We start from the raw sequence: 18,087 nt of genomic DNA, 5'->3' as shown, positions 1-18,087 counted from the left end.
AACACACACACAGAGTCAGAGGGGAGGGTACAGATCGCTAGCTCAGGAGTCAGGGGCATTTGCATTCAGTTACAGGTTCAGTCTCTGCTTTTGCATGTCCTCAGTCACCACTGGGTATAGCCCTAGAAAGCCAAGCTCTGTTGAGTGTAATCCTGAGAGTCCCAGGCACCGCCAGGTCCAAGTACCACTACCTCGCCAGGCTCCAGTGGGCAGAGTATTGTTCAGGATGTACTTGTGGCCCCTGAGCAGTGCTTGAAAGTCCCCCCCACCACCCCAAATATTCTTAGGGTGAAAAAGAGGTTTTATTGGATCATTGAAGATTTAAGTTGCTTTCAGTATCATAGCTTCTGGTAGTTCCAATGAAGTTGGCATTTTCAAGCTATGCCTTTGAAATTACTTGCTAGGATTAGAGAATTAAATTTGATAGACTTTAGGTGTCAAAACAAGTGAAGACAAATTTGACGATTTTATGGAAACTTTAAAAATACGAACTAAGTTAGAGACCTGGCATCTGGTTCCGTGCTAAAGTGCATGCCTTGAATGAACGAGGCTTGATTCCCAGAATCACTGAAAAAAAATTTGCATTAAAAACCTCACACCCATATAACAATGTCACATCCATTTAATAATGCTCTTTTCATAAGAGCATTACTTTTTGTATTTTTTTGCAGTGCCAGGGAGAGAACCCAGGTCTCAAGCTTATGAGGCTTTACCATGAAGGTCCTGGCCTGATACCATCTCTTATTTCACCTTCATGGAAGTTTCAAAGAGCCTAATTTCTTAAAACTGTGAGTCGCAAAATTTCTAAAGTAAGTTTGTGATTTAGTATCAGTCTGTATGCCTATTTTACATGCCTGGAGTCAAGTAAATTTCTTGGGTGAAAAGGGGTTGCCAGTGGAGAAAGGCCCTGCTCTAGGGAAACTCACCTCCGTTCTTGATTTAATCCAAATCAGATTGTATAAGGGTATTTCTACAAAGTAAACGATTTGCAGTACTACATACCTTTGAATTTTAGAATAATAGTGCCACCTGGTGGTGGCTATAGGTTGAGATCTGTGTGGTGAAATTCCTGTTTTTCTTTTGCATGTGCAGGCAACCACATTTACCTTTTTGAGGGTCTGCAACTTTTCTCAAATGGCCTTACCATTTAATTTCCAGCCAGCAATATCACCACACCCTGCTCGACACTTATTATCCAACTTTTCTGCTATGCCTTGCAGATACTAAGTGAAATTGTGTTTGGCGGAAAAGCCTCACTAACTAATGGTGCTAGACATCTTTCAGGTGCTTGTTAACCATCTGGAGCAACATTTATTCTCTTTAAGGAAAACTTTTTAAAAATCTTTGTTGCTGTGTTCTAAAAGATATTGATACGTCCCGGGTGCTCTTATAATTTATATGATGCACGGATATTTTATCCCAGTCTTTTCCAGGGGTTAACAAGAGTTAAGTCACCGAAAATTTCCAATAGTGGCACCGTTTTGAAGAATTCTTTGGCTACTTGGGGTTCTTCCCACATGGGCCGAGATCTTGTCATTTTTGTCCTGCTGTTTCCCCAGTGATCTGCATGTAGTCGATTCCCCAAGTCTCTAAAAAGACACCCAATCGTGGGCTGGAAATGTGGAAGAGAAAAAAGAGAAAGAGGAGGGGGAAGTGGGGGGAGGGAAGAGGAAAAGGAGAAAGAGGGAGGAGGAAGTAGAGGAGGAGGAAGAGGAAGGGAGAGGGGAGGAAAAGGAGAAGAGGGAGGAGGAAGAGAAAGAGGGAGGAGGAAGAGGATGAACCCGATCCTGAGTCACAGTTCCAAGTCCGCGAGGCCGGCCGCCGGTCGCAGGGCTCAGAGCACACTCGGGCTGGGGATGAACGGGAGAAGCCCCCCACCGTGTCCGGGGCAGCGCCCCTGGTCCTCAGGGCCGCCTCGACGTTCTCTCCCACCCCTCGAAAACGAACCCATCCCCTCGGGTCGCCCGAAATCCAGGCCCGCCTCGCGTTCCTTGGGGGCGGCCGAGTTCCGTCCCGGGGGTGGGGGGCTGGCGCCGCGCCCCGCACCCCCGGCCCCGGTCCCCGAGCCGCTCACGGCGTACGTAGCGGCTGACGCGCCCGGGGAGCGGGACGCGAGCGGCCGGCCGATTGTCACCGCGCGGCGGCGCGGGCGGGGCGCGCGGGGCGGGCGGCGGCTTCCCAGGGCCGCGCGGCGGGAGGCGGAGAGGCGCGCGCGGCGGCGGCGGCGGCAGCAGCGGGGCGGCCCGGGGCGTGCGCAGGCGCACTCGGCCCCCTCGCGCCGCGGCGGCCCTCGGCGCGGCGGGGGGCGGGGCGGGGCGGGGCTCGATGCGGGGCGTCGCGCTGCCTTTCACTCCCCGCTCCCCGGCGCTGTGTCTGCCAGCGACCCCGACCGACGGAAAGCCATGTTACCCAACACCGGGTAAGGGGTTGGGGCCCCGCGGGGAGCGCCCCCGGCCGGGGCGGATTGCACGGCCCAGGCGGGGCCGGGCGGGGGGTTGGCGACGCACCCGGGCCCCCGCTGCACGCCGCGTTCCCCGAAACCCGCCCCGAGTCCCCCAAAGTTGCGTCGCCAAGCGGACGGCCAGGCCCAAAACACGTCTGACGTTGGCACAGGGTCCCGGGTGGGGGTCCGCGCCTGGCCCCAGCGCGTGCCGCACCTCGCGGGGAGCAGCTGCGGCGTGTCCGGCTGCAGGCGTGAGGGTTCTAGGGGAAAGGTCGCCGCAGGGCCCCACGCAGCTCCGAACGCGTGATTCGGGGAGAACAAAAACATAGGATGTTCTTTCCGAAAGCGATTCTAAGATTAGCAACAGAGTCATCTTAATGGGTGGGTGTCTTGGGGGGCCCGGGGGTGATCCACGCTAACAAAGACCTGTTATGTGCATGTTATGTGACATGCACATAACAGGAAATCAGCTCTTGGAACCATTTTTAAGCCTGTGGACGGTTCGATATAGCTCTGTTGGCACTCTTGTGCAACCAATCTTAAGAACTTTTTCAGCCTGCAAAACTTTTTCAGACTTTTCAGCTCTCTTTTTTACATCTCTCCTTTCCCTCTTTTTCCTCGCGACTATTTTTTTTTCTGAACACTTGTGGGTATTGAGTTAAGTGCCATATCTGGTTCATTCTGTAATTTTCCTGAAGCGTGACCAAAGGGGCTAAGGGTCAAAAGTGAGTTTCAGCCACCGTCTCATATGCTTGCAAAAATAGCTTATGCATTCAAAACATATTTTGTTCACCTACACACACACACACACACACACACACACATTCCACTTGTAAAATTCAGTGTAGCTCTCTCTTTCATGGTTACTTTGTTTTCTATATGTGTTAGTGATTTATTTAAGCAGCTCTTTATCGTGGGATATGAGTTCATTTCCAGAATTTTGTTACTCCTCTTTGCTGCAGTGATTCTCCTCGGATTCAGCTGTTTGCACATAATTGAGTGTTATCTGTATGATGAATGTCTGGAAGTGAAGTTGCTGTATCAAAGAGCATTTTATGTGCAGTTTAAATTTTGACAGCCGACACAGAACTTCAAAGAGGTTGCACACCCCAAAAGATGGTTACTTCTTTTTCCCCTTTTTGTATTTTGGTCCATACCTAGTGCTCAGGAGCTATTCCTGGCTCTGTGCTTTGGGTCACTCCCAGCAGTGCATGGGGAAACATGATCAGCCAGGGCCTGGTGCACACAAAGTGTGTGTGTGTGTGCTCAACCGGTTAAACAATCTTTCCCACCCAAGGGTGTTTCTTAACCCAACAAGTTGGCAAATAGCAGTAGCCTTGGTAATAGAAATTTTTGTCTTGATAATAAAAATATGGAGATAAGTCATAAAGTTTAGTTAAGTGTACTTTATTATGCATGAGGATGAGATTCTTCCAAACTGTACTTCTTTTTGTTTTGAGGCCACACCTGGTGGTGCTCAGGGTTAAGTCCTGCTTCTACATTTAGGAATTACTCCTGGCAGTGCTCAGGACCATATGGGATGCCAGGGATTGAACCCAGGTCTGCGTTGTGCAAGACAAGTACCTTGTCTGCTGTGCTATCTCTCCACCCCCCAAAGTATATTTAAAGTAGGCCGGGGTTATAGTAGAACAGGCATGGTGTTTGCCTTGTATGAGGCTGATCTGGGTTCTTTCCCCAGCATCTTAAATGGTTTCCTAAACCACACCAGGAGTGATCCCTGAGAACAGAGCCAGGAGGTAAGCCCTGAGCACTGATGGGAGTGTGACCCAGAAACAAACACAAAACACAAAGTATATTTAAGGTGGCAGTCTTCCTAAAGGAGCAACTTTGACCTCTACAGGAGAGTTGAGAGTTTGCTGAGAACATTTCTGATTGTCACATTATAAGGGGGCCTGCTGGCATCTAGCAGGTAAAGTCCATTTCGAACAAATATCCTGCAATGCCCAGGATAGTCCTACAGCAAAGAATGCTTTCTTCTGAAGCAGATTTTTTGAACAGAGATCCAGAAACATGGATTTAAAGCCATGTTGTTCACCTACACACACTTATCCATTTATCTTTTTCTTTGTCTGACCTAGATTTTTGATGGATCTCTTGAGAGCTCTGGGGGCTACACCCAGCAGTGCTCAGAGCTCATTCCTGACCTGTGCGCAGGTATCACTCCTGGTGATGGTGTGGGACCATATGGGGTCCTGGGGATTGAACCTGGGGCATGTGCAAGGCAAATGTCTTTCTAGCTCCTGAGACTTCTGTTTGAAAAATTTCTTCAGTATCGTATGTTACTTTTTTTTTAGTATTTTATTGTTTATTGTTTTATAATTTTATTGTTTATCATGCAGAAATTTTTTGTTTTAATCTTTAAGGGGTAGGGTTCGGGTCACACCCCGTGGTTCTCAAGGAGACCATTGTATGGTGCTGGGACTAAATCAGAGTCCGCCGCATAGAAGGCTTGCAGCGTAAACCTTTGTACTGTCTACTCCCTTAAATGTGTGTTGTTAGTGTGCCAGAGTTCCCAATCTTACGTGTCTTTTTGAACCTATTACCAATCTAGAAGGACATCTTAAAGGGATTTTTAAAATTAATATTATTCTCACTTTATAGCATTTTTGCAGATTTTTCAGTCACACGAGATGAAATATTACTTTCACCTATTTTAGGTAGTAGAAGTCAGGAAGTCCATTTCATTTGATTCAGCTAGTTATGCAGTTAAATGACCTTTCCTTTCCTGTTAAGAAATTCCATCTTGTGCGTGTGTGTGTGTGTGTGTGTGTGTGTGTGTGTGTGTGTGTGTGTGTGTGTGTGTGTGTGTTTAGTCGGCTGTCTGGCTCCTTTTATCTATTACTTTGGTCTATTCTTGCCCGATACTAAGCTTTTGGCGTGTGGGGTGGGGGTGGGGGTGAGGGTGAAGGGAGGGGCACTCCTGACTCAGAGATCACTCCTGGCAGTGCTGAGGGAACCATTTGTGGTGCCGGGGATCCAGCCCAGATTAGCTGCACGCAGGCGGCTCTCTGTACTGTCTCTTTGGCCCAGTACTAAGGTAGTTTGTTTTTCTTTGATTTTTTTAATTGAATCACTGTGAGAGAGACCCTTACAAGGCTGTTTATGGTTGGATTTCAGTCATACAATATTCCAACACCCATCCCTCCACCAGTGTATATTTCCCAGCACCAGTGGCCCCAGGTTCCCTCCCATCACACCCATCCCCCACCCCCTGTCTGCCTCTATGATATGCGCCTCTCCCCTCCACCCCCTCTCTTTCTCTCTCGGCATTGTGGTTTGCAATATTGATACTGAAAGGTTATCAAGAATATCAAAAAAAAAAAAGAATATCCCATTATGTACTTTTAACCCTCAGATCTTGTCCAGCGTGAATACTAGCGTATCCTAACTTGCTCTAGTTTGCTAAAAATGTTTGTGTCTGGGGGTACTAGTTCCTGCCTCAGTTGAATTCTTTTTCAGAATTTCCCTGGTTGCTTTTGGATGTTTATTTCTCCAAATGGGCTTTAGAACGGCCTACATAGGTTTCTGTTGTTGATTCATTCTCTTGGTGTGTTTGGAGCCCGTGCAGAAGAGGTTGTACCTCTGACGTTGCAGGGGAGAGGCGTGTGCTGTACCTCACCTGCCCCAGCCCCAGCCCAGAATAGTCTTTTTGTTGGTCTGTTTCTGGTTTTGCTTTTGGGACACACTGGCGGTGCTTGGTTCGGCACTCGGGGATCATTCCTGTCATAAGAGGGGACCAGATGGGGTGGAACCCAGGTCCGCAGTGTGCAAGGCAAGCACCTTACTGGTATAGACTTTCTTTGAGTGATTTTCATTTTTGGAATAGTTGCATTCATCTCCTTTGCCCAGATTTTGAGATAGTAAATTGTCGTATAGGTTGACTGTACATTAGCAGGTTTTAGTCATCCTCCAATGGCGCTGAGAAGTTTAGAATCTTTCTCTCCCTCTCCTTTTCTCTTCTCTTCTCTTCTCTTCTCTTCTCTTCTCTTCTCTTCTCTTCTCTTCTCTTCTCTTCTCTTCTCTTCTCTTCTCTTCTCTTCTCTCTTCTCCCATCCCATCCCTTATCCTCCCCCTCTTTCCTTCCTCCCTCCCCCCTCCCTTCTCTGTAGCTCCACTCTTCCTCTCTCAGTCTCTCACACTTTCTCTCCCCCCCACTTTTTCTGTCTTTCTTCTCTCTTCCCTTTCTCTCATTTTGATGCTTTAGAGCTGGCGGGGTTCCTGCCTAGAACAGGACTCCTTCAGGACAAGAGAGACTGCTTGTTCTTGCTGCCGGTGCTACAGACTTGGAGCAAGAGCCCTTTCAAATGTCCTCGTGTCCTTTATCCTACTGGGAACCGATCCAGCTAAACTGGAGGCAGAGGCCAAGCGCTTTTTAAAGCAATAGTTAACACATTATCTAGATATCTACATTATGAATGACTTCGGTGTTCCCTATATACTACTTTTTTAAAGAAGGAAAAAATTACACACAATATGTTGTGCTGTTGTGCATGTTTGCGTGTTTATTAAAAAAAAAACTGCAAGAAGGAAAGTCCAGACCTCTTTGAATGTATATATATAAATGGTGTGTTGGCGTGTTGGTTGGTTGGTTTTGGGGCCACACCCTGCTGTGCTTAATTCTTTTCCTGACTCTGCAATAAGGGATCACTCCTGGTGGGGCTTGTGGCACCATGTGGGGTACCCAGGATTGAACCCAGGTCGGCTGCTTGCAAGGCGAGCCCCCTACCTGCTCTTCTGTCTCTCCAGCTCCCTGTGGAAAGTTTTGATACTTGTTGCTTTGACTGTTTGGAGCATCAAACCTGATGGTGCTCGGGAGCCACTCCAGGTTTGGTGTTCAGGAGTGACTCCAGGCAGTGCTGGGGGACCAGGTGGCCCACCCAGCTTGCAACACTTGCTCTCTCACAGTTGAGCTTCCTCTCTAACCAAGGTTTTCACCTTTTTGTTTGTTTGGGGCCACACGATGTGAAGCTCTGTGTTTATTCCTGGCTCTGTGCTCAGGGATTGCTCCTGGCAGGAATCGGGGGACCATGGAGGGTGCCAGGGATGGAACCCCAGTTGGCTGCGTGCAAAGCAAGTGCCCTACCCTCCATGCTATTGCTCCAGCCTCCAAGGTTTTCACTTGTAAAGGGATATTCTTTGTAACATCCCTCACCAAGGGTGAGGGGAAGGAGAGAAATTAAAATGGGATGCGTGACATCTCATGCTATTCATGATAAGCAATACAAAATAAATGATCTAGCATCTTCCTATGGGGCAGGCTTGAGTGGTGGTGGGAGAATTCGAAATAATGGTGGTGGGAAGGTGTAATGGTGGTGGGATTGGTGTTGAAATATTGAATGTAATCAATGATTGTGAACAACTTTATGAAAAATAAAATTTTTAAAAATGGAATTGCCAACCTATAGAAAAGAATTTCAGGGCTAAAGTGATAGTACAGTGGGTAGGGCACTTGTCATGCATGCGGCTGACCTGAGTTTGATACCCAGTATCCAGTATGGTCCCCGAAGTCCTGCCAGGAATGATGTCTGAGTGCAGAGCGAGGAGTAAGTCCTGAGCACCACTGGTTATGGCTTCCAAACAAACAAAAAAAAATTAAAAAGATTGAAAACAAAGGGACTTAACTTTGTGTCATATTTTTAATATATACAGAAAAAAAATCAAATATTTTTAACAGCAGTTTTACTGTACATCTTTATTTACTTATTTTGGGGTTTGGGGCCATACCCAGAGATGCTCAGGGGTTACTCCTAGCTGTGCACTCTGGAATCGCTCCTGACAGTGCTTGAGGGACCACATGGGATTCCAGGGATCAAATCCAGGTCAGCCATGTGCAAGGCAAGCACCTTTCCTGCTGTACTTTTGCTCCAGACCCTTTATTTTATATTTTAGAATCTTTCTTTTTTTTTTTTTTTTTTTTGCTTTTTGGGTCACACCTGGTGATGCACAGGGCTTACTCCTGGCTCTGCACTCAGGAATTACTCTTGGCGGTGCTCAGGGGACCATATGGGATGCTGGGAATCGAACCCGGGTTGGCCGTGTGCAAGGCAAACGCCCTACACACTGTGCTATGGCTCCAGCCCCTATTTTATTTTATTTTTATTTTTTTATTTTTTTTTTAATTTTTTTAAATTTATTTATTTTTAATTAGAGAATCACCGTGAGGGTACAGTTACAGATTTATACACTTTTGTGCTTATACTTCCCTCATACAAAGTTTGGGAACCCATCCCTTCACCAGTGCCCATTCTCCACCACCCGTAAACCCAGTGTCCCTCCCACCCTCCCCAATCCCATCTTCCCCCCACCCCACCCTGCCACTGTGGCAAGGCATTCCCTTCTGTTTTCTCTCTCTAATTAGCTGTTGTGGTTTGCAATAAAGGTGTTGAGTGGCCTCTGTGCTCAGTCTCTAGCCCTCATTCAGCCCGCAACTCCCTTCCCCCACATGGCCTTCGACTACAATGTAGTTGATGATCACTTCTCTGAGTTGACCTTTCCCCGGAACGTGAGGCCAGCCTCGAAGCCATGGAGTCAACCTCCTGGTACTTATTTCTACAGTTCTTGGGTGTTAGTCTCCCACTCTGTTATTCTATATACCATAGATGAGTGCAATCTTTCTATGTCTGTCTCTCTCTTTCTGACTCATTTCACTCAGCATGAAACTTTTCATGCCCATCCACTTGACTACAAAATTCTTGACCTCCTTTTTTCTAACAGCTGCATAGTATTCCATTGTATAGATGTACCAAAGTTTCCTCAACCAGTCATCCGTTCTGGGGCATTCGGGTTTTTTCCAGATTCTGGCTATTGTAAACAGTGCTGCGATGAACATACATGTGCAGATGTTGTTTCGATTGTACTTTTTTGCCTCTCTGGGATATATTCCCAGCAGTGGTATTGCTGGGTCAAATGGGAATTCAATATCTAATTTTTTGAGAGTCGTCCAAATTGTTTTCCAGAAGGGCTGAACCAGTCGGCATTCCCACCAGCAGTGAAGAAGGGTCCCTTTCTCCCCGCATCCTCTCCAACAGCGGTTGCTTTTGTTCTTTTGGATGTGTGCTAGTCTCTGTGGTGTGAGGTGGTATCTCAAAGTTGTTTTGATCTGCATCTCTCTGATGATTAGTGATGCAGAGCACTTTTTCATGTGCCTTTTGGCCATTCGTATTTCTTCCTTGGTAAAGTTTCTGTTCATTTCTTCTCCCCATTTTTTGATGGGGTTGGATGTTTTCTTCTTGTAGAGTTCAACCAGTGCTTTATATACCATTGATATCAACCCCTTATCTGATGGGTATTGTGTAAATATCCTTTCCCATTCTGTGGATAGTCTTTGTATTCTGGTCACTGTATCTCTTGCGGTGCAGAAGCTTTTTAGTTTAATGTAGTCCCATTTGTTGATCTCTGTTTTTACTAGATTGCTTAGTTCTGTGTCACCTTTGAAGATACCTTTATCTTCAATATCGTGGAGGGTTTCGCCGACCTTGTCTTCAATGTACCTTATGGTTTGTGGTCTAATGTTGAGGTCTTTAATCCATTTTGATCTGACTTTTGTGCATGGTGTCAGGTCAAGGTCTAAACCCATTTTTTTGCATGTGGTTGTCCAGTTGTGCCAGCACCATTTGTTAAAGAGGCTTTCCTTGCTCCACTTCACATCTCTTGCTCCCTTATCAAAGATTAGATGGTCATACATTTGGGGTTGTGTGTAGGGATATTCCACCCTGTTCCATTGGTCTACGGCTCTGCCTTTGTTCCAGTACCATGCTGTTTTAATTGTTACTGCTTTGTAGTAAAGTTTGAGGTTGGACCAGCCCCTATTTTAGAACTTTTTTTTTATAATTCATGAGTCTAGGAAACGTAAACCCCAATCACTTTTGTTTTTTCCACCTGATTATAACAATTTATCTTTGAGGGAGCTGGTATGGGGGTCTCCATCAAAGGAAAGTTTAATGGCAGGGCCTGAGGATGCGCTGTTGCTTGTACCCTGAGGTGCTATGATTACCAGGCACCCCTGAGGTCTTGATGGGGAGCTGTGGTGGGGGGGGGAAGGGTTAGGGCTGAGTGCAATACTGTACCTGACTGCAGACTGTGTAGCACAAGGGATATTAACCACATGTAAGGCATGAGCCTTAACCCGCTTGCCACCTCCCAGTTTTTTTATTGGCAATAATATATCTTGGCACACCCAGCAATACTCAGGGATTATTGCTCCTGGCCCTGTGCAAAGGAATCACCCCTGGCGGGCTCGGGACCATATGACGTGCTGGGGATCAAGCCCACTTTGGTCACATGCAAGGCAAATGCTCTACCCACTGTACTGTCTCTCCGGCCCCAGGAGTAATATATCTTAATTTTTTTAAAAGCAATTCTGCCCCAGGGCTGAGGAGAGGGCTTAGAGGACAGTCTGTATGCTTTGGATGTGGGAAGCTGAGGTCCAGCTCCACATGGAGTGACCCCCTGAGCACTGCCAGGTATGGCCCCAAAATAAGAGAAGGAAAAATAAATGCTGCTCCTTGAAAGAAGCTAAGTAAATGAAAAAGAAAATTACAAATGGATTTATCTTATTTTTATTTACTTTTGGTTTGGGGGCTACACCTGGCGATGCTCAAGGCTCACTCCTGGCTCTGTGCTCAGGGATCACTGTGCTTAAGGGACCGGATGGGGTGCTGGGGGTCAGACTCGGGTTGACTGCATGCAGGGCAAGCGCCCTCCCCCTAGTACTACTGCTCTGAGCCTTTTTGCGATGATGACACCACAATACTCTACAGAATGTCTAGGGCCTAGATGTGTTGTCCCCCGCCTCTCAGCTGTGTCTAAAGTCAGCATGGTGGCGTGCATGGAACTCTGAGAACATGTTCTCATCATTGTGCTTGGAAGAAAGGAACCACTCTGGAAAAAGGTTTAGAATAATTGGAAACAATTGAACTTCAGTGTATGTTTTAGCCATGTATTCCTGAGTAACCAACCATTCTAAACCCTTAATGATTTAAAGCAATGATTTATAATTCTCTGTGTCATTTTTTTTTTTCTGTTCTTTGCTTTATAAGTTGAACTCATTTATATGGCTCTGTTTAGCTGGGTCCTTTCCCAGTTGTCTGGTGCTGAAATAGCCTGAATAACCTCTTACCCTTCAGGACCTTTATCACGTGGCACTTGACAGTCTATCTCTTTTGCTGAATGATGAGAGGGGGAGGGGTGCCAAGAGACAGGGGCAGAGAGAGAGAGGGAGGCAGAGAGACAGACAGACAAGACAGACAGACGTACACACACAGAGCTTCCAGCCACTTTATACTTATAATCTGAACTTGAAGATCTTAGAATAGCATTCCATTGCCTTCTATTGCTCAAAAAATAGTTGTACGGTAACTTAGATTGGAAGGGAGGAGGAAAATATTCTCTTTATTTTGATGGAAGCAATGCCAAAAGATTTGTGGCCATGTTTAATTTATAGCACTGTTGTATAATCTAGCAGTTCCAACAATATTTAGGTGCCCTAGAGAAACTCAGCGTACCTAACTAGAAGTGTAGAAAGAGATTTATAGCAGCATGTTCAGAGAGGGCACAAAACTAGAATCCGTTCCCAAAGTCCATAAACAGTAGCAGAACATAGTATGCTATAGTTCATATATATGGCACATTGTATATTAACTAAAGTTAATGTAGTATTTATACCAACCTGGATAACTGCACATTGTTTTTTTTGAAAAGCAAAATCATCATCATCATCATCATCATCATCATCATCATCCCATTGATCGTTGATTTTCTCGAGTGGTCTCAGTAAGCAAAACATCAACTAATTTATATACTGTATTAACTATTGTATTAATTTCAAAATCAGGAAAAACTTTATTTTTAATTGGTAGGGGGCACATGTAGCAAAGCTCAGGGCTTATTTCTGGCTTTGTGCTCAAGGATCACTCCTGGTGGGCTCAAGGGACCGTTGTGTGTTAGGGATATGATCAAACGGGGGTAAACCACATGCAAGGTAAGCACTTCACCCCATGCTATCTCTCCTGCCCTGGAAGGAAATTCTATTTTGGGATGACTTAAGGAATGGTGGATTTGCTTCTTAAGGCTGCTGTAACCAAAGACCAAGCACTGAGGTGGCTTAAAACAGAAAATGTGGGGGCTGGAGCAATAGCACAGCGGGTAGGGCATTTGCCTTGCACGCAGCCAACCCAGGTTCGATTCCCAGCATCCCGTATGGTCCCTTGATCACCGCCGGGGATAATTCCTGAGTGCAGAGCCAGGAGTAACCCCTGTGCATCGCTGGGTGTGACCCAAAAAGAAAAAAAAAAAAGAAAATGTGTAGAACCAGAAATAATGGCCCCATGTTGGGAGCAGAGAGCCGTAGAGCAGGTAAGGCTCTTCTTACCTTGTATGTGGCTAATCTGGGTTCACTCCCCAGCACCCCATATATGGTTCCCTGAGCACACCAGGAATGATCCCTGAATGCAGAGCCAGAACCCTGAGCACTGCCAGGTGTGGTCCCCCCCCAGCCCCCCTCCCCCGCCCCAACCATCAGTAGCCTGCGTGGCTTACACAACACCAGTCACGTGGGAATATAGTTGTGAGTTTGACCTCGGTTAGTTTGACCTCAGTTATTGCCGCTTGCGCCTGAGCAGGATCCTGGCAGCTCAGTGTCCAGCAGTGGGTGGCCACATGTGAGTAGGCAAAGCAGCACGAACAGAAAAGTGTGCGAGTACCATAGCGAGGAGGGGGGACCCCTGGAGAGCACGTGGGAGGGAGGCATTGCCTGGGCACCTTGTATGTGCTACAGCCAGAATGTGGGTGGGCTCCATAACTGAGGATTACAGCCTGCTCACCCCAGCACCCTTCAGCGTCCCAGCCGTGTGGCCAAGCTCCATAACCTGATGTGTGACCCCCAGCAAGTGCCACAGCTAAAATAATGTGTGGATACCACAGCCAGGTGCAGATGGAACCCCTGGTCAGCACAGCAACTGAAGCAAAAAAAAGCCAAGGGGAAGGGAGGTAGGGGAGGGGGAGCAAGAAATAAAAGAAAAGCAGTCGGAAATGAGGTCTTTCATGGTCCTGGAGATGGGGAGCCTGAGTCAGCAGAACCACAGCCCCTCAAAGATCCCGGGATGGGGGCTGGAGCGATAGCACAGTGGGTAGGACGTTTGCCTTTCATGCGGCCGACCACCAGGGTTTGATTCCCAACATCCCATATGGTCCCCTGAGCCCAGTAAATTCCAAGCCCAGGAAATCCCCAATAGTAATTCCTGAGTGTATGAGCCAGGAGTAACCCCTGTGCATCGCCGGGTGTGACCCAAAACGCAAAAAATATATATATATACATATCCAGGGATGAAGCCTTCCTCGCCTTCCTCACCTCCCCCGGCTTCTTCTGGGAGCCAGCAATCCTTGGTTCTCTTCTCTTGAGCTGTGTGGCTCCAGTCTCTGTCTGATGAAGACCCCACCAGTCTGTCTGGAATAAGGACCACCACAGTCCAGAGTGACCTCATCTCGACTGATTGCCTCTCTAACTACCTGTCTCCAAACAAGGTCACATTTGGAGAGGGATTAGAATCCCCACATTGCCCTTTGGGAGACAAAATTCAATCCATCGTGGAAAGATCATACCTTGTTTTCATTGGGGTTCAAAGTTAGTGGCCCTGAACCATCAAATTGACCAATTTGATCATAAAAAGCACTTTTAGCTCTGGGGTTACACAGAAACCCTTGGATGGGTAGATTGGGCTCCACTTAGAGTTCAATGCACAGGTCTTAGGAATGATGCAGAAGGGAGTGATATTATTTAGTATAACTTGGGGGTAGGAGAGGAAAAAGCAGAATAAGCAGAATAGAGTGGAGAGGAAGGAACAGGCAAGTTTCCAGGGTGTTGCTGATATTCTGCTTCATTTCATCTTGCTCTTTCAACTGCAATACATATTGCTATAGTTCATGAAAAATAGCTCCCACCTCTTCTTTTGACTTTCAGCTTCCTTTTTTGCTTTTTTTTTTTTTAATGTTTGGTTTTGGGGTCCTACCTGATCATGCTCAAGGCACCATATGCGGTGCCAGGGATGGAACCAGGGCTCGACACGTACCCTGCAAGCACCTTCCAATCTTCCTTTCTTTGTTTTAAAACTCTTCCAACATTGTCAACTCAGATATTTCACTCTGGAGGTGTAATCCTCCAGAGTGTGAGAACTAAAGTCTGTGTACTCTCGTTAACCTGCTTATCTGTTCCCGTACCCCCACCCCCTTCCTGTCCCCCTTTATCTTTGTCATTGTTAATTCTGCTTTCCTCTCTTTGGGGGAAGGAGTTGGGCCATGTCCAGTGGTGCTCAGGGGCTATTCCTGACTCTGTTCAGGGGTGCCCCGGCGGTGCACTGGGAACCATATGTAGTGCTGGGGATTGAACTGGGCTTGGCCGCCTGCAAGGCAAGCCATCCCTCCTGCCCTTCCTTAATCTCCTTTATGCAAGCTGTTTTACATTGGCTTTTCAAAAGTAAACAAAAATGGTTGGGGCCAGAGCGATAGTACAAAAGGTAGGGTACTTGCCTTGCAGTCAAGACCCAGGTTTGATCCCTGGCACACTATATGGTCCCCTGGGCCCCTCCAGGAGTAATTCCTGATCTCAGAACCAGGATTAAGTTCTGAACAGTTAGGTGCACCTCCCCCCGTCAAAACTAAATAAAATATTAAATAAACAAAAATGGTTTCCAGTCCTGTTAATCGGGTTTTGTTGTATATGTTTCCTTTGCTGAAATCTCCAAGCCAGCTTGGATTGAACCGGGACTGGGCCTCCTCCACCCAGATCCCCCATTTTCCAGTAGCTTGGCAGCCACACCCAGATCCCCCATTTTCTAGTAGCTTGGCAGCCACACCCACAAACTAGCAAGGGGGGGGGCTCTGTGCCCCCCCCTCCTCGTGCCAGTGTAATCCCACCAACGGCCAAGATTCAGAGACTATAAAACAAAGCTCCCAGAAGCGCTTGGCCACATTGGCAGTGCGACCTCTTTTAGCCTAGTTCTCCCTCTCGGAGAACCTGGCGAGGTAGCAAGAGCATCCTGCCCAGACGGCAGAGCTTGCCACAGAGACAAGCTCTCCGTGGCATATTCTATATACCAAACACAGGTTTCATCCCCCCTACCCAGAAAGAGCCTCCAATGTGGCACCATTGGGAAGAACGAGTAAAGAGAGGCTGCTAAAATCTCAGGGCTAGGATGAATGGAGACGTTACTAGTGCCTGCTCGAGCAAATTGATGATTAACAGATGACAGTGATACAGTGACACAGTTTCCTTTACTGGGAGGGGCACTCTCCAGGGATAGGCTGAGGCAATACTCAGCTGGGTGATGCAGGCCTCATGCCCAGAAGAGCTTGAGGGTACCGAGGCTACCCCCTGCGGTGCTGGGGTGAGGACATGCTGTATCAGGGACTAAACTCCAGGCCATACACTTTAAAAAGCTTGTACTTCAGCCCTGAAAGAGTCTTCCTTACCTCTAGGGGTTTCCTTTTCATATAACGGTGTGGAGGAAACTTGACTAAGTAGTGTTAAGTAGGGTAGAAGGAGGAAAGAACAAATGAGCTCAGGAAACGTTCTTTTGTACATTTGGGTCAGAAAATGCCTTCTGAGAAGTGTTCTCAGGTCTTTGCCAAGCGTCTCAGTTTGGGTTTATTTTAGCGATCTTTGATTCACACACCACACGTTCCCCCAGATCAATGAAATGACAGAGTGACTTGTGCATTCGCAGAGTTGTATAACCACCACCGCAGTTGACTTTAATACCTTTTCATCATCTCCCACCCCGAGAAACCCCGTCTGATGTTTGTCATAAACCAGTGTTAGCTCAATTTGTTTTCTTCCTTTCTTTTTTTTTTTGTTTTCCTGTTTTTGTTTTGAGGGTCATAACGGGGGGTTGCTCAGGGGCTACGCCTGACAACGTTTGGGCTTGCTCATGGATCATGCAGTGTTGCTAACCAAGCTTTCTTACACATGAAGCGTGTGCCCCCGTGTTGAGCTGTGTCTTGAACCCTCGACTGACAGTACCCTCCACCCAGCCTAGCCACAAGCTGGTCTGAGTATTTTGTAGGCTTGCCTTTTCTGGACATTGTATATACATGGGATGAATCATAACACATGATTTATTGTGACAACTTTCACTTAGCTTAATGTTTTCAAGGTTCATTCATGTAGCACTGATCAGTGGTGGTGATTTATTCCCTTTTATTTTACTTTATTCCCTTTTATTGCTGAATAGATTCTATTGTCTGGATGAGCCCTATTTTCTCATTTCATCAGTTGAGGGACAGATAGAAATAGAAATAATTGTTCTGTTCTGTTTATTGTGTGCATTTCCACAAACGATCATTTACTTGTGAATAATGTTTCTCCCCAATTTTTTTTTTTTTATTTTGGGCCACTTTCACTTTTGCTCAGGGTTTAGTCCTGGGTCTGCCCTCAGGAATCACTCCTGATAGGGGGCCAGGAAGCAAACCCGGGTCAGCCACATCAGGGCAAGCACCTTACCTGCTGGCTCCAGATAATTTCCTTTAAGTGCTATACATTCATTGTAGAAAACTTGGAAAACTTTGGCCACAAATAAGAATAGAACTAGTTAAGAATCATAGGGCTAGCACGGAGGACCCAAAGAAGCTGCTTTGGTGCAAGCAACGAGCATCTCTCAAAGGTAGTCGTGATCTGATAGCAAGGACTGTTCTAGGTCTGTTGAGACAAGTTCCCATGAGTAGCTGGCATGCAGTGCAACAGCGTGTGCCAGCGTTCTTTGCCTTAAGCATTCTGTGTTTCTGCTCCAGGTGGCTTCCCCAGATGTGCAGGCTTGCCATCTGCTTGGACCTCTGCCTCATCTTCCATTTGCCTTTCCACCTTCTCTTTCGGTTCTGCCTCTGCTGTCTTCCCCTGTCACTGAGACTAAGGAACTGGAGTTTAGTTTTCCGTTTCTTTCGCTCTTGATTCTCCCTTGAGTGAACTTTACTTGCCAGGTGACAAGCAAGAGTGGCCAGCTGCAGTTGAGAAATCATTGCGCTGAGGGAGAGCAGCTCAGCCGGCAAAGGGAGTGAGCATTCCAGAAAATTTCACAAAGGAGAAAACGTGTCCATTGCAAAAATGTACACAAACCAATACCAGCTCAGGGTCTCTAATAAGCTCACATTTGTTCTTTTGCAGGAGACTAGCAGGATGTACGATTTTTATCACAGGTGCAAGCCGAGGCATCGGCAAGGCCATTGCACTGAAAGCAGCCAAGGATGGAGCAAATATTGTCATTGCTGCAAAGACCACCCAGGCACACCCCAAACTTCCAGGCACAATCTATACAGCTGCTGAAGAGAGTGAGTATGGCTCTCCTGAGGTGCCCTAATGGGGTTTTAGTTCAGAGAGCATTTGTAGGAGATCCAAATTCTCTTTGAAACAACCCTTAAAATAGTTCCACATGGGAATCATGTATTCAAGTTCCTTAAAAAAAAGCAGGTTGGGGTGGTGGGAGGGATACTGGGAATATTGGTGGAGGAGAATGAGCACTGGTGGAGGGATATAAAATGATCATTGTATGACTGAAATGCAAATGTGGAAGTTCATCAGTTTGTAACTGTACCTCACAGTGATTCACTAATGAAAATTAAAAAAAAAAAATTCCACC

The 18,087-nt window shown here is 46.7% G+C and overlaps 1 protein-coding gene across 1 annotated transcript in view; it reads left to right on the top strand.

The window, feature by feature from the left end:
- The first annotated feature begins 2,305 nt into the window (after positions 1–2,305).
- The window catches only part of HSDL2 (hydroxysteroid dehydrogenase like 2), a 71,518-nt gene continuing 55,736 nt past the window's right edge, over positions 2,306–18,087 (top strand). Inside the window, exons 1-2 of the mRNA XM_055123653.1 lie at positions 2,306–2,419; positions 17,616–17,779. Coding sequence (XP_054979628.1) covers positions 2,403–2,419; positions 17,616–17,779 — 181 coding nt within the window. The 5' untranslated portion in view covers positions 2,306–2,402. The remainder of the gene's footprint in view (positions 2,420–17,615; positions 17,780–18,087) is intronic.

Source organism: Sorex araneus, chromosome 1 (genome assembly GCF_027595985.1).
Source record: "Sorex araneus isolate mSorAra2 chromosome 1, mSorAra2.pri, whole genome shotgun sequence".
In the NCBI taxonomy this organism is placed as follows: domain Eukaryota; kingdom Metazoa; phylum Chordata; class Mammalia; order Eulipotyphla; family Soricidae; genus Sorex; species Sorex araneus.
This window is presented reverse-complemented; position numbering and strand designations above follow the sequence as displayed.